This window comes from Anguilla anguilla, chromosome 15 (assembly GCF_013347855.1).
Source record: "Anguilla anguilla isolate fAngAng1 chromosome 15, fAngAng1.pri, whole genome shotgun sequence".
NCBI lineage: Eukaryota > Metazoa > Chordata > Actinopteri > Anguilliformes > Anguillidae > Anguilla > Anguilla anguilla.
The window spans coordinates 35,152,207-35,165,978 of record NC_049215.1 but is presented as its reverse complement, the minus strand read 5'-3'; the positions used below and the strand labels follow the sequence as shown (position 1 = coordinate 35,165,978).

Genomic DNA, 13,772 nt, shown 5'->3' with positions numbered 1-13,772 from the left:
TCAACAGACAACTGCATTAACTGTGATTAAAAGTAGGCATAAAAAATCTCACTGGAGGTGAATTGCACAGAAAACAGAAAATTAATTTACAAAAGTGCATTCTGAAGTGTAATGAGCATTATGTACACAGACCAGTTCCAACAAAACAAACACATGGATGAACATGGATAAATTAACATCAACAATTCTGACTCTTTCAGTTCTCAGGAGGCACCACTACACTGGATGACGCACATTGGACTACATTCTTTGACAAATTTTTCCAGCGGTTGAAAGATCTTGCTAAGAGAGCAGCATTAGTAAGTCTGGGCATGCTCAGTTTGATCTGAGGACAGAGATAACGCTGCTCCCACAATGCAACACAGGAAGCACAAAATATACGGCCTGGCTGAGCCACACTTTCAACAAGTTAGAATGTTAGGGTCAACCAAAGGGCTCTACAAAATTCCAACCCCAGCACAATTTCTCTTCACATCCAGTAAATGACTTATAAAAGCAAAAATTAATTCAGCATTCCAAAATGAATTGGGATTATTACAAGCCAAGCATGCTGCACACCGTAGCCATGTCCAAAAAAGTTCGTATTTTAGACCGCTTGGAATTCAACAACTGAAAGCACACCTGTATACTACAAAGTGTTCATTTCCAGCTGGAGTCATTTTAGTAACTTAAGCAAGGGTTACGTTATTTCATTTGAAAGGCAACGCTTTTAATTTGTTTCAGAGACCGTCAAAGCTTTCAATGCCGTGCAAAAAAATGTAACTGACACTTGTGCACACAGGGAAGGACACAGCAGCTGGTGGTAATATCATAAGAACAAGGGCCAGGGTAAAAGAGCAGCCAGTTAAAGCAGAGAAGGTTTTACGCCATTTTCCAGCTCAGAACATAAAGTGAGAAGGATATTGCACTGAAACAAGCAGAGGCAGTTATCACCCCCTGGAGATCACCCACCCATCGTACCTTCGCCAGTTAAAGAGTGAGAAGAGAACACTTGCTATTTTAGGATGAAACACTCGTCATCCTAACTCCCATATGGTGCCCCTGAGTGTCTAAGCTTAACTAATTCTCCATATGTTATATGTCATTCCAACTCTGCACAAGAATAGGTACTGGAAGTGAACACTGAAAAATACCTTCTTTTTATAAGTGCACTTATATTCCATGAAATCAGCCTGTCAGAATCAATGTCCCTCATATGATCAAAAGTGAACCAGAACTGAATTTAGAATTTTGCTGTCTCAGCGCACAGAAGCATTAGGGCCAAACTGGCCAATAAAAAACAATGCAGACTGCACAAAACTGTAACTTTACATACTCCTTAATTTCTGCCGAGCTCTGTTGACATGTAACCTAAAATGGCAGCATTCATAAACGTCTCTATCTGCAGTAGGTTCAGCCATTTTGTAGTATATTCAGCGATCTTGCGGTCGGTTTGCATGAAGTTTTGACCAGAAGAATGGCAGTCAGGCTGAGGAGAAAAGACCATCGCTAACACGCTTGTCAGATTTCGTGTGTCTCCACTACACAGTGTAGTCCTCATAGGCTTGGGCACTGGAGCCAAGGGTCTGGAGTCTGGCCTCTGTGCACGTATATGGAATAAAGCACGTCCATTTACAGCGCATTAGTTCACACGTTATTGCTTTTGCGCTGGCGTGACGTACAGCATATTGCCAGGTATTAATGCTAGCTTATGCTCAGAGGACAGGTGCATACAGTATGTGATTTTTGTATCACTGTGCGCAGTTACCCGTCCTATTGGTGGAGGGCGGTGATTTCTCTGAGGGGGGTGATTTCTCTGAGGGGGGTTTACGTTTATCAGCCAGAAGGTGCGTTGGACGCCCAGCGCGCTTTTGTTTTTCCTGGTGTTGCCGCGCGCGACGGTGTGAAAGTCTCTGCCAACCTCAGCCAAACGCGCAGGTTTTCTCCTCCTGTTTATCTTCTGATCTACAGCGAACTTCGCCACTGCTAATCGCACAGTGGGCTATTATTTTTGTTATGAATTTTCACTCCTTCCTTTTTAAAAAAAAAAGAAAAAGTTATTATCCTCGCTTTAACACCCTGGATCACGGCTGTAAATAAATCCCTGCCTGCTGTTTTTAAAAAAATATTTATTTATTTATTTTTATTTTTTTTAACACCCAGCTCCAGTGTTTCCCTGCTAATGAAACAATAACATTACATTCAGTGGATTATGAGAATCCTACATCTTGCAAACACTTGAAATCACATCATTAGAAATGAGAATAACAAACAATTACTGCACTATATTTTGGGGCTGACTCCAGAAGCACTAAGAGAAAAAGTCACAGTTTTTTATGAGGGAATTAAAGAATCCCTTCCTTCAGTTTATTGTTTTGAAGTTTGTGGTGCTGGAATTGCATTTCCATCCTGAAGAGCCAGGTGAAAAATACATTTAGTGGGTTCTCCAAAAAAAAAAAAAGGATTACTTACCAAGGTACAGGTGAGGATGAATATAATTAGTAACACTATTTCTCACTTATGTAACCAATCAGTAAATCACAACACTTACATGACTTACATGAGTCACGTATGTCGAAACATGTAGAAATATTTGATCCTTTGTACCTTTGTGTTCACAAAAAAATTGAAAAATGACATGAAAACTCAAAATTCTTTCTGCTACTAACAGACCGTTGCTAAGCGCCCCTGCACCAGCTGTCACATGACTAAGACACGGAATGACTTTCAGGTAATTAGCAAAATGAAAAATACTCTTAATGTATAATAAGTGCTTTTGTCACAGATGCTTAACAATGATGGATTAAGAATTGTTCCCAGCAAACAACTTGCAGCCAGCAACAGCATTCTCAGGTAGGTGCGGCGCGCCTGCCGTTGCCAGGGGGAGCGTTACCTTGACGATGCCGCGGATGTGCATCTTGGCGATCATCTCGGCGGTGTAGAGGAACATGAGCAGCGTGTCCAGGGCGAAGGTGACGTACTGAAGAGGCGGGTAGTGCTCGAAGGTCTTGGGCGTGTTCATGCAGACCGAGATCACGCTGATGATGGCACAGGCCCTCAGCAAGGAGTGGACCCACTGAGGAAGAGCGGAACACGCGACGGTCAGCTGACCTCTGCATACACGTGCGGTCCAATCAGCTGACCCCACCAGACACGCGCTGTCCAATCAGCTGACCCCTCCAGACACGTGCGGTCCAATCAGCTGACCCCAGCTATCTAATCAGCTGACCCCTCCAGACACGCGCCGTCTAATCAGCTGACCCCAGATATCCAATCAGCTGACCCCCCCCTCCAGACATGCGCTGTCCAATCAGCTGACCCCTCCAGACACGTGCGGTCCAATCAGCTGAACCCAGCTATCTAATCAGCTGACCCCCCTCCAGACACGCGCCGTCCAATCAGCTGACCCCAGCTATCCAATCGGCTGACCCCTCCAGACACGCGCGGTCCAATCAACTGACCCCAGCTATCCAATCAACTGACCCCTCCAGACACGCGCGGTCCAATCAGCTGACCCCTCCAGACACGTGCGGTCCAATCAGCTGACCCCCTCCAGACACACTGCAGATAGCGCCCATCTAACGGTAGAACCTCACATCCTCCAACCTGCCTGGCATCGCTACACTGCTTGTGGGCGTGTTTTCCTTTTACATTCGTTAAATGTTTTTGCTAATACATTTTGTAAATCTCCACACAGCAATAATTAACCATTAAAGAGTCCTCCTAAACAGAACTATGTGGAATGGGGAAAAATAATCGGAGACAGTTTGCACTTTTAACCTGATTTGTTATCGCACCGTGTTCCCCCTGTCCTCCCGGGCACTCCACCGGCTTGCCTCGCAACGCCAGCTATCCCAGCATGCCTAGCGGACGCGAAGAATCCACTCTCATTGAAACGGAGGCGATAACGAAGTCGCTTCTCGTCTGAGGATGTGTGGCTTTGCCCTAATAACTACAGCCCTGTTGTTTTGCTCCATGAACAATATTAGGAGATATCCACATCCTCCTCCTCTTCTCTCCTCCTCTCTTAATCACTATTTCCACACACAACACTGCTGCTTGGGCGGAATCGATTATGTACAAGTGCACTGAGGGCCAGGAGTATTCTCCATCTAGAAAAATAAAATCCAATGCAGGTTTTGACTTCTCTACTTGAAAAAGCTTAGCATTAAGAGCCCTTTTCCTCAAATAAAAAATACAAAAATCAATAGTTTAACTTCAACATCGATGGTGAATCTAATTGGAGTTCAAGGTGAAATTTGGAAGTTCCTCCATCAGCATCGAGCGCACTGTTTTACAAACAAAGCAGGGCAACGAATGATGCCAGTAGCAGCTGGATGGATATAAACACAGTATATGCGTATATGCGGCATGTCGATCAGACGCTGGAGCAGATGCTGTCCAATCACGCTGCGGCAGCGTGCCGATCAGATGCCGTCCAATCACATTGCGGCATCACGATGATCAGACACTGTCCAATCACATTGCGGCATCACGATGATCAGACACTGTCCAATCACGCTGCGGTGTGTCAATCGGGCGCTGGCCAATCACGCGGCGGCGGCGCTCACCGGTTTGTTGATCCACAGGATGTCGGCGCTGTCGGCGAGGGTCTCGTCCGGGCCGAAGTCGGTCATGGGCGGAGCCTCCACCCGGGAGCTCTGCTTCCTCTTCAGCATGCTGGGACTGGCAGTGCTATACAGGGAGTGGATCTGCCCCGGGGGGATGGGGAGAGAGAGAGAGCACGACCCACTAAGCACACAGGAACGTGCCGCCGAAGCTCAACCACCCCACACCCCACACCCCAAACCCACACTCCAGACCCCACACCCCAAACCCACACCAAACCCACACTCCAGACCCCACACCCCAAACCCACACTCCAGACCCCACACCCCACACCCCAAACCCACACTCCAGACCCCACACCCCAAACCCACACCCACACTCCAGACCCCACACCCCACACCAAAGCACCACAGGCACCCGCGGTTTCCTTGGCCGGGTGAACACAACCAGGGGAACCCCGAGAATCCACAGCGTCCAGACAGTGCGCCGCAGAAGACAATCTGCACCTTTTAGCCAAGATCACACAGACAAGTGCAATCCGTCTGCACATGGCCCGGAGCAAACAAGCCTTGTCAATGTCTGACGGTCATCTCCACACTAAGAATACTTAAATAACTGTGGACAGGCTGTGCGTCTGCATCAATACAATGCATCACGGATCACTGTAGCATAGCCTAATGGTAGCAGACCGGAATGGTAGCAGACTATTTTTGGAAATGCTAACCCACTGCAGGACGCTCAAACCAACACTACACATTTCTATAAATAGTGGTAACACCAGAACAATACATAAAAAATTGGTCAGGTTTAGATTATGAAGATAGCCTTATTACAGCAGAATAAGCAGAATGACGACATACAACTAAAAATGTATGTCTTAAAGAATTGGATCCTAATGAATCAGGAGATTGTTCTGGGTACTTACTATTTACTACAATTTAGCAAAAACACAAAACCACTTCCCCATGTTCATACATATGAAAAGTAAACAGTAATAGCATGACTGTATGACTAGATGTACGGAGGCATTTTACGAGACATTTCCCACACACTTGGGTCTCCACTTCACAACAAAGATGTTAAAAATGTCGCTGTCCACTGAAAGCTGGTCTCTGTCGGCATGCAGACGGTGAGGTGAGGTGAGAGAGCACAGCTTTGGAATGTCGCACGCCCAATATACAGAAACACAACAGGGAGGAGCTATGGAACCACGTCCTGCGGGATGGCCACTGTGGTTCACAACCAAAGCACGGGTGACACACACACACACACACACACACACACACACACACGCTGGGGACTTACCTGACGCAAAGATCGGACCTGATCTTCAACGGACGACTACACGCCACCAACCCACAGAGAGCTAATGTGCTGGGTTGAAATTGCGCGTGCGTGTGTGTGTGTGTGTGTGCATCGCACGCAAGAGGGGTGGGAGGTGTAGACTTACTCTGTCTAGCTCGAATTATATAAAAGGGCGGGGGGGGGGGGGGGGGGGTGAAAAATAAAATGACACACAACCACGGAAACTAGCGCACATACCAACGGTGATAGGACAGCTGAAATTGCTCCAGCATGGCACATAACATGCGATCAGGCATATCCTGCAAATAACACACAACAGTTAGTCCACACGGCATATATGGTCCACCCACAGGTACAGTATGGCCGCAGAAACAGGGCGTCCACCACGGCTGACAGAAGGCATATATGCGACACTGAGTGGAGGTGTTCTGGGACAGACGTGACCCTGGCAGCAGGACCATGTGACTCACAGTCAGGCTCCTCATTGGTGCGTTCATCCCCGGGTTACAGAGGGGCGGAGACCAGCGCGAGAGAGACTATGAGCCCGGGATTGTGGGGTGGGGGGGGTAGGAGGGGTCGGACTGAGCACCTCTTGAGTCCTGTCATCAGAGAGACATCAGGCTACAGCGGCACAGTCTGGAGAGGAGCACTCACCGTCACACACAGCCACACAGTTTGGCCCCGCCTCCAGATACACGCAGCAGGTGAACAACAAGGCAAGCGCTGTCACAGGACAGAAAAAAGGACCATTTCCTAATCATTTTTGGTATTTATAACTGTGGGGCGTGAGTGGGTGCACGCCACATCAAGACATCGTCTTTTTTAAAATTTGAAGGTGTGAGGGAGGCGGGGCCTTGGGACAGGCCAATCAGGACGCTTTCTCACATTCTCTTCCAATGAGCAGCTTGTTTTCCCACCCTTTGTTCTCTGGAATGCATGCTCTCTGCTCTGCTCTCTCACTGGCTACACTCAGGTCAAATTGAGAAAGAAGTTTAAAAATAATTATTTTTTTGGTGAATATCATTCTCGATACCTGCAACATTTAAGGAACATAGCTATAGTGTAGTCCTTTCCCACTTTAATATTTCGGGCTTATGGAAGAAAAAGTGGTTGATTTGCTAATGAGGAGGGAAACGAACATGGGTAAGTCAAAATACAGTAAGTTGTTCAGAGAAAAAGCTTTTTCTAACTACATTTCCAACAGCAGAATTAACCATTCATATGTCAGAGAGTAATTGTATTCTATACCACAACTAGATGGCTGAGCAGGTAGGCTATTTGCATGGTCATCTAATGTGTCAGCTTTTTAGCAGATATCATGCATTCGGTACATTTACCATAGCTTTGCACCTGGTAAAAACATTAGGCATTACAGTAGCTCTGTTTCCTGAAGATCACACCAGCCAAAACACAAACTGAACCACAAGCTGCTTCATTCCAGCTAAAGGACTGTTTGGCATCAAGGGCCAGAAGAATTCTTGAATGCCTAGTTGTGCCACATAATAATAAACTTTCATATTTTAACAAAATACAAGTAACAGACTTTGTATAGGCTATAACATTAAGGAAAGAAAGCCATAAGTCAACAACCTTTGCCCAGACTGTTATCTATGTGAAACAGCAATGACAGGACACCACCAAGACTATTTTTTTCGGTCAAGTTAACTTTACTGGAACAAAACAGAAATTTCACCAGGTGGATTCATCTAGCCTACATGGAGATTAAAGGTAATTTTTTTAAAATGATGGCAGCGAATGATGTTTCCAGCAAATCGTCTTCTCAGGTGTAGGCTATTTGATGGAGGAAAAACCTCTTCTCGTTAGGCTACATATCATATTGCAATATAACCCTAAACCCCATATATGTCTGTAACTGTAAGAAGCATTAATGATCAAACCACATGTTCAAAATATAGCCTACAAAATATACAGCACCCCAATATAAAGTGAACACGTGGCGCCCGCAATTTTTGTGATATTTTTCACAAGATGGAACAATGATTCAAGCAAAACCCTGAACAGCAAATGGCAAAATTACCTTCGGTTCAAAGAAAAACGGGCAAAGAACTGAATGACAACATAATGTGCTTCTTTTTTTCTGTCCCCCCCCCCCCCTCTCATTCTAATACCAAATGTGTCAGGAGAAAGAGCTTGTTACAAGCAATTTAAAATGTAATTGCTGCACTTAGCATATGCTGGTAGGGCTTTGAGCGAAGCTGAAAACAAAATGATACGGTGTGAGTGCAGTAATGTGGGAGTAAGTCTCTGAAGACTGCAATTACCCCCACAGCTCTGAAAAAGGACATTCTTCCCACAGGGAGGCTGGAATAACTGGGCAGGTTAATTGAAGCTGCTGGTATATCTTGGCTGGCCTATTAGTTTTTTTCGCAAACTTAGTTTGAGTTTGTTTTTTTTTGCGAAATTCCAGGAAGACTTGACAAACGCCCAAACGTTTGATGATATGCAGGCCAACATAGGTAAATATTACATCCATATTAACAAATCATTTACGACACTAAACGAGAATGTTAGAGGTAAAGTTAAATCCACGCCACAGAATCTTTTGCAGGATTTTTGACATGATTTCTAAAGAAAAGATTAAGGAACTGAAGGGACATTTGTAGGGACGAGTCAGAGGTATTTTTCTCATGCAGGACACAGTGAATAAGAATCTTAGTTAGTATCAAAATGACCACACTTTGTGTTGTTTTTTTCCAATTCTTCTTTCTCGGCCAATCATATACCGGTGCACTCATTTTTTGGCAGTGACCTCTTGCTTTAACTCAGAGCACCAACAGGTACATTTTTACATTTCCTAAGCATTCAATAATGTAATAGATAGCAATTAATTCCTACTATAATGGTCAGGTTTGGTTAATTCTGACTCTACAGTTTAAAGATCTATACCTGTGAAAGTCACTCCGCTACCTTTTTGCTTAGCTACAAATAACAGCAATACACTCAAGAAAAGAAAACGGTTCCAGCAGTTTTGCTGCATGGACCCCTTACAAAGATTATTGTTTTTGATTATTTTCCAATACTTTCTTTGAAAAAACAAGCTTTTATTTTCCAAACATATGGTAAATACATAGTAGAAAATACTCCTGAAATCAAATCCTTTTCGTTTTACAATTCTGTTTTTCAATTAGATGGGCCAAAAAGCAGCTGCATTTATATTTGACCCAGATCAGCGATGAACTTGTTGACAGGTAAAAATACAAGGCCTAGGCTACTTGTGCTTCCATTTTTTATCCCACTATAGTTAGGCCGTTTCTTATTTATTTATTGAGTACCTTACAGTAGGCGAGATGTTTTTTTCAAGTACAGCTAATAATATACTAAAAATGTTTAGGGGATGCGTCAATATTTCAATACACTTCAATAGCGCTATTTTATTTATTAGACCCCCTTTCAATTAGACGCATAGATGGAGAGATAGCTCACATGATGGGACTCCAAAAATATAAGCATCAATTCCGTGAGGCAATTCAAACGTTTTTGAAAGCCATAGGATGGTAAACATGTTTAACACTATGTCACAAGTAAATGTATATTTAGGAAACAATACCCAATTGCCCAAACTAACTCAACATAACCACATATAAACCGCAGATATTCATTCTGTGGCCTTAGTTAACGTTAGCCTGTTAGCAACCATTTTGTTCCCCTGCCATTTTAAGCATAACCCTTGCGGTACTCTTGTATTAATCCATCTTGTTTTTAAAAACAAAACGATTTTACGTTTCGATTTCCATTTCACAATGCGTGACGCCACATTAATAAATAAGAGCAAAGGTATGAGAATCAAAACACAAACGTAAAGGACTGAGATGCTGAGCATCTGCAGGGCTAATGTCGGCTTTAGTTGCCATGGAAACAGATGAGACGTGCATGTTGAATTAAAATACCCAGCTGCAAATCTTTATATGGTGGGTGCTGTGATAGCTAACTATATCTTAAACAACAAAATAATACAAATCAAATTCGCACAAAAACATTGGGAAGAGTATATTACCGTTAGATAACGGCTTATCAACGGAGGCCTAGGCAGAGCATTGCAAACAACCATTACTTCCTGGAGGAAACGCTAAGAGAAACAGCCGTATAAAACATCTCAAAGCACCGACAGGTATATAAATTTGCGCGCCGCGAACAAAAGAATAGCTGTCAGAATATAAATAACATCGAACTACTTACGCGTATTTCTGAGCTTTATTTTTTAATATGCTTTTGTCTCCATTGCGTCCGCAGCTTCCCGGTCCCTTTAATTGGAAGCGGTTGTCTCAGCGCGCCCTCCGCCCCACCTGCTCGGTAATCACATCAGCAGCTGCCGCAGAAACGCCCGTCCGTCCACAGTAAGCAACCATCACCAACCACACAGGTCAGTGTGGAAGGAAGCGACACAGGCCGTGTGACCGGTTTAGAGATGCACACTGTGATAAACGATTGTTTCAATATCTCAAAACAATTTACTACAGCCACTGCTATTCTGTAGTAGGCTATACGTGTCCTGTTTTCCAAGTATTGCATTATCTTGTAATAATAAAAACAGCCTATTATTTTTCATGTATTTACTGTATATTTAAATATGTGTTTCCATCCCTGTTTCCGCACAGGGGCACTTTATGTTTGATGGTATATTCCCCCACTAAGTATTTAATCAGTTACAGTATTTCCTAACGTGCCCGAAAGCTCGTGAAATAAATCAGTTTTCGACTTTTCAACTTCGTGTTGTCGGTATCTTAGCTATTTCTTTTTGTCAACAAACAAAATTCAAATTAGCCTTTCAATGATTTACAATAAAATAATTAGTTTTAGAGAAAACGTCATGTTCTTTTTTTTTATATAGAGTAAACTGGAAATGCAAACTTGAATAAAACAATCGTGCTTCAAAACAAGACATTTTACGATATTGACATTTGAAGTAATAAAGAAGCCACAAGTAATGTCTTAAAAAAAAAAAAAAAAAAAAGAAATAAAAAAACCCCTGAAGCCTACTCTAAATTAATTTTATACACCAGTTGCATTTGAGTATAAATGATGTCTACGGCCATCTGCCAACTCGAAACGCCAACCTGTGAAATATACCTGACAGTTGTGATATAATTGTGACACTTCATTAGTCAAATTAGCAGCAAGCCATATGAACGTCACAGAAAAATTCAGTCACCATCTCACCCGCTACAATTTCAGATGATCAGATTAAGAAGATAAAGAAGACTTCCAAATCACATTCCTTATCCCGTCAACACTTGTATATGAAAATGAGAATAGTAATGACTGCAGTGTGCGCTAATATATTATAACAAACAGAGGACAAAGTGAAGTTATGAATGGGCTCCAAGTTAGATACACTGGTTTGCTAATGCTGACAAACTAACAAATACACACACAAAAAAAAGGGTTGCAATGTGCTGTTAACATTCCAATTTTCAGTATTATGATTGGATTAGGATTGCACTGAGGATGAAGATTTTGCAGATTGCATGATTTTGCTAATTTGGGGTGGGGGTGGTTGGGGGGGGGGGGGTTAATAACAATGATAGTTCAGAAGAAACGAAAAACAAAGCCTGTGCAGAAATATAACACCTTTGCCTGCTTTTGCTTTTGAATCAGCCTCCACACAGTCTCTCAGTCTTGGGGAGGAGGGGTTCATGTGAACCCTATGAACCTTGTCTGTAAGTACATTACATTACATTACAGGCATTTAGCAGACGCTCTTATCCAGAGCGACTTACACAACTTTTTACATAGCATTTTACATTGTATCCATTTATACAGCTGGATATATACTGAAGCAATGCAGGTTAAGTAACTTGCTCAAGGGTACAACGGCAGTGTCCTTACCCGGGAATCGAACCTGCGACCATTCGGTTACAAGCCTAGTTCCTTACCCACTGTGCTACACTCCGTCTAAGTATGCATGTATAGTCATATAGCTATACAGTGGCTAGCTATGGTAAACAGTTAACTGGCTGAAACTGACCTTTAGTTTGCTGGCTTCACATGACACTGGAGTGGGAACATCTGGAGGAATTGGTGGGAACAAATGTGCAATAATACAGGATATCAGGACATCATGGCACCGTATGTCTGCAGAAGCTACCCTGACCAGGAGTTTAGACCATTAGCTGATATTAGCTATTGATATTAAAGCCATTTATCCTCAATGTTCACAATTGAATGCTGTTCGTTTTTCTTCGCAAACTTGGCAAGGTCAGCAATAACAGAAAAGAACTCTCCAAACTGTTTGCGAAGCAATTTAAAAAAATTTTATTAATCAAGTCATATATAGATAATTATCAAATAAAGTCATTGCATCGTTTTGGAAGTAGTAAACGCAAACACCTTCTTTCACAATGAGTTGCAGATTTCATTGTGAAGCAATGGGTAACAATATATAGGAATGGGAATATAAATAGGAATATAAATTATACCCTTGGTTGTGTAGGAAACAAGATTTCAGGTGGCAGCCTAATTGTTCAGGAATAATTTAGAGAGTAGGCATTAGTTGTTCCAGTAAATCAGATGGATCACTGCCCCTGGCAGCTCTCCAATATAAAACCAAAAATATATTTTTTTACAATATGCATTACCAGACTTTTAATTAGTTTAGCTGCTTTCCAAATATAACACTTTTTTTGGAATAGTTTATTTACTTATGGAGGAAACTTCATTTCTATAACTAATACATTCTGGCAGTTTGCATTGTTCATAATTAGACTTACAATATGCAATTTGTACGATCAAGTTTGATATTTAGAATTAATAAACAAAGCAAACCCATTAGGTAGTGTTTATAAATCCTGTCCTGTCTAACTCTTATTTGCAAAGCAAGGGGAAAACAAAGCACGGCTTTACTCTTACTTTCATAAAGAAAGGATTAATTTAGCACTTCAGAGAGCTACAGTCTATACACTACACTACAGAATATATCTGACTGTTATGCATACAATCTGGCATACTAAAAGTAGCCTACCTTGTGGACTTACAACTGCTTTCACTTAAATATGAGAAAACTTTCTTAAGAATTTATTATTATTTTTTTTTAAATTGCTGAATAAGCCACCACAGAACACACATGAAATCAATAAATAAATGACACAGCATATATTTACACTGCAAACTCTGAGGAACTGGGACAACTGCAGAATCAACCATCTGGAAAAACGACTGTTTCTAATTATTCCCCCCTCTCGAACGGGGACTGTACTTTCGCTTTTCTGGCACGTTACGCCGCCTCTCTCCGACGTGGGCCCAGAGCGCTAACAGTCGTGGCTAATCAAAGGCACTTGCATGGAGAGACCGCGCTGGCCTCAGAGGAGCTCGACCCGGTGCTGGCCATCCGTTTCGCCTGTGCGTTCTCTCTCTCCCTCCCTCCGTCTGTTCGGAGAAGCCGAGACTCCTGCAAGGCATTCCACCTCTGGGCTAACACTGGGAACTAAACATGCACGCGGAAGCTTTGGCCAACTCCGTCCTGGTCTCCTTGCTGCTGATTCTGCTCTCGGCTGCGGAAGAAAGTTTGTCGCAATCGTTGAGGTGAGGGGGCTTTGTTTTTTTTGTTTTTTTTTGTTTTCCTCTTCAGCTTTTAGCGTTTTTTTTCTTTTTCTGACAGCTGGTGTGTCGGGCGACTGCACAGATCAGCAAAAAGAGACTGCTCTTCGGGGCTCCGTGCAAGCCCAGTACGGTTAAACTAATGTTCTGCCAAAGTTGGGGAATGGAGATTACAGTGCTGGGACAGTCAGTGTGTGTTTTTCTTTTTCTTCTTAATAGTTTGTACTTCACTCCCAGTTACAGTGAGAGAGCTTTTGGGCTGAGTTATATTAAAAACCAACGCACAGTGAAGTCTCATTCAGGCTGTACGGTGAAACTTCAGAAGTAGCACCTGGCACCTTCCCATGCAAACACTGAAGAACTGT

At 42.8% G+C, this 13,772-nt stretch overlaps 2 protein-coding genes across 5 annotated transcripts in view; one reads left to right on the top strand and one right to left on the bottom strand.

Annotated features, from left to right (window-relative positions):
• Positions 1 to 10,185, bottom strand: part of nalcn (sodium leak channel, non-selective) — a 120,744-nt gene extending 110,559 nt beyond the window's left edge. For all 4 annotated transcript variants that reach the window (XM_035393209.1, XM_035393212.1, XM_035393210.1 and 1 more), the window contains exons 1-4: positions 10,051 to 10,185; positions 6,091 to 6,152; positions 4,551 to 4,691; positions 2,873 to 3,055 (exon numbers count right to left, since the gene is read on the bottom strand). In XM_035393209.1, coding sequence (XP_035249100.1) covers positions 2,873 to 3,055; positions 4,551 to 4,691; positions 6,091 to 6,132 — 366 coding nt within the window. In that variant the 5' untranslated portion in view covers positions 6,133 to 6,152; positions 10,051 to 10,185. The remainder of the gene's footprint in view (positions 1 to 2,872; positions 3,056 to 4,550; positions 4,692 to 6,090; positions 6,153 to 10,050) is intronic.
• Positions 10,186 to 12,972: 2,787 nt separating this feature from the next.
• Positions 12,973 to 13,772, top strand: part of itgbl1 (integrin, beta-like 1) — a 70,382-nt gene continuing 69,582 nt past the window's right edge. Inside the window, exon 1 of the mRNA XM_035393233.1 lies at positions 12,973 to 13,392. Coding sequence (XP_035249124.1) covers positions 13,301 to 13,392 — 92 coding nt within the window. The 5' untranslated portion in view covers positions 12,973 to 13,300. The remainder of the gene's footprint in view (positions 13,393 to 13,772) is intronic.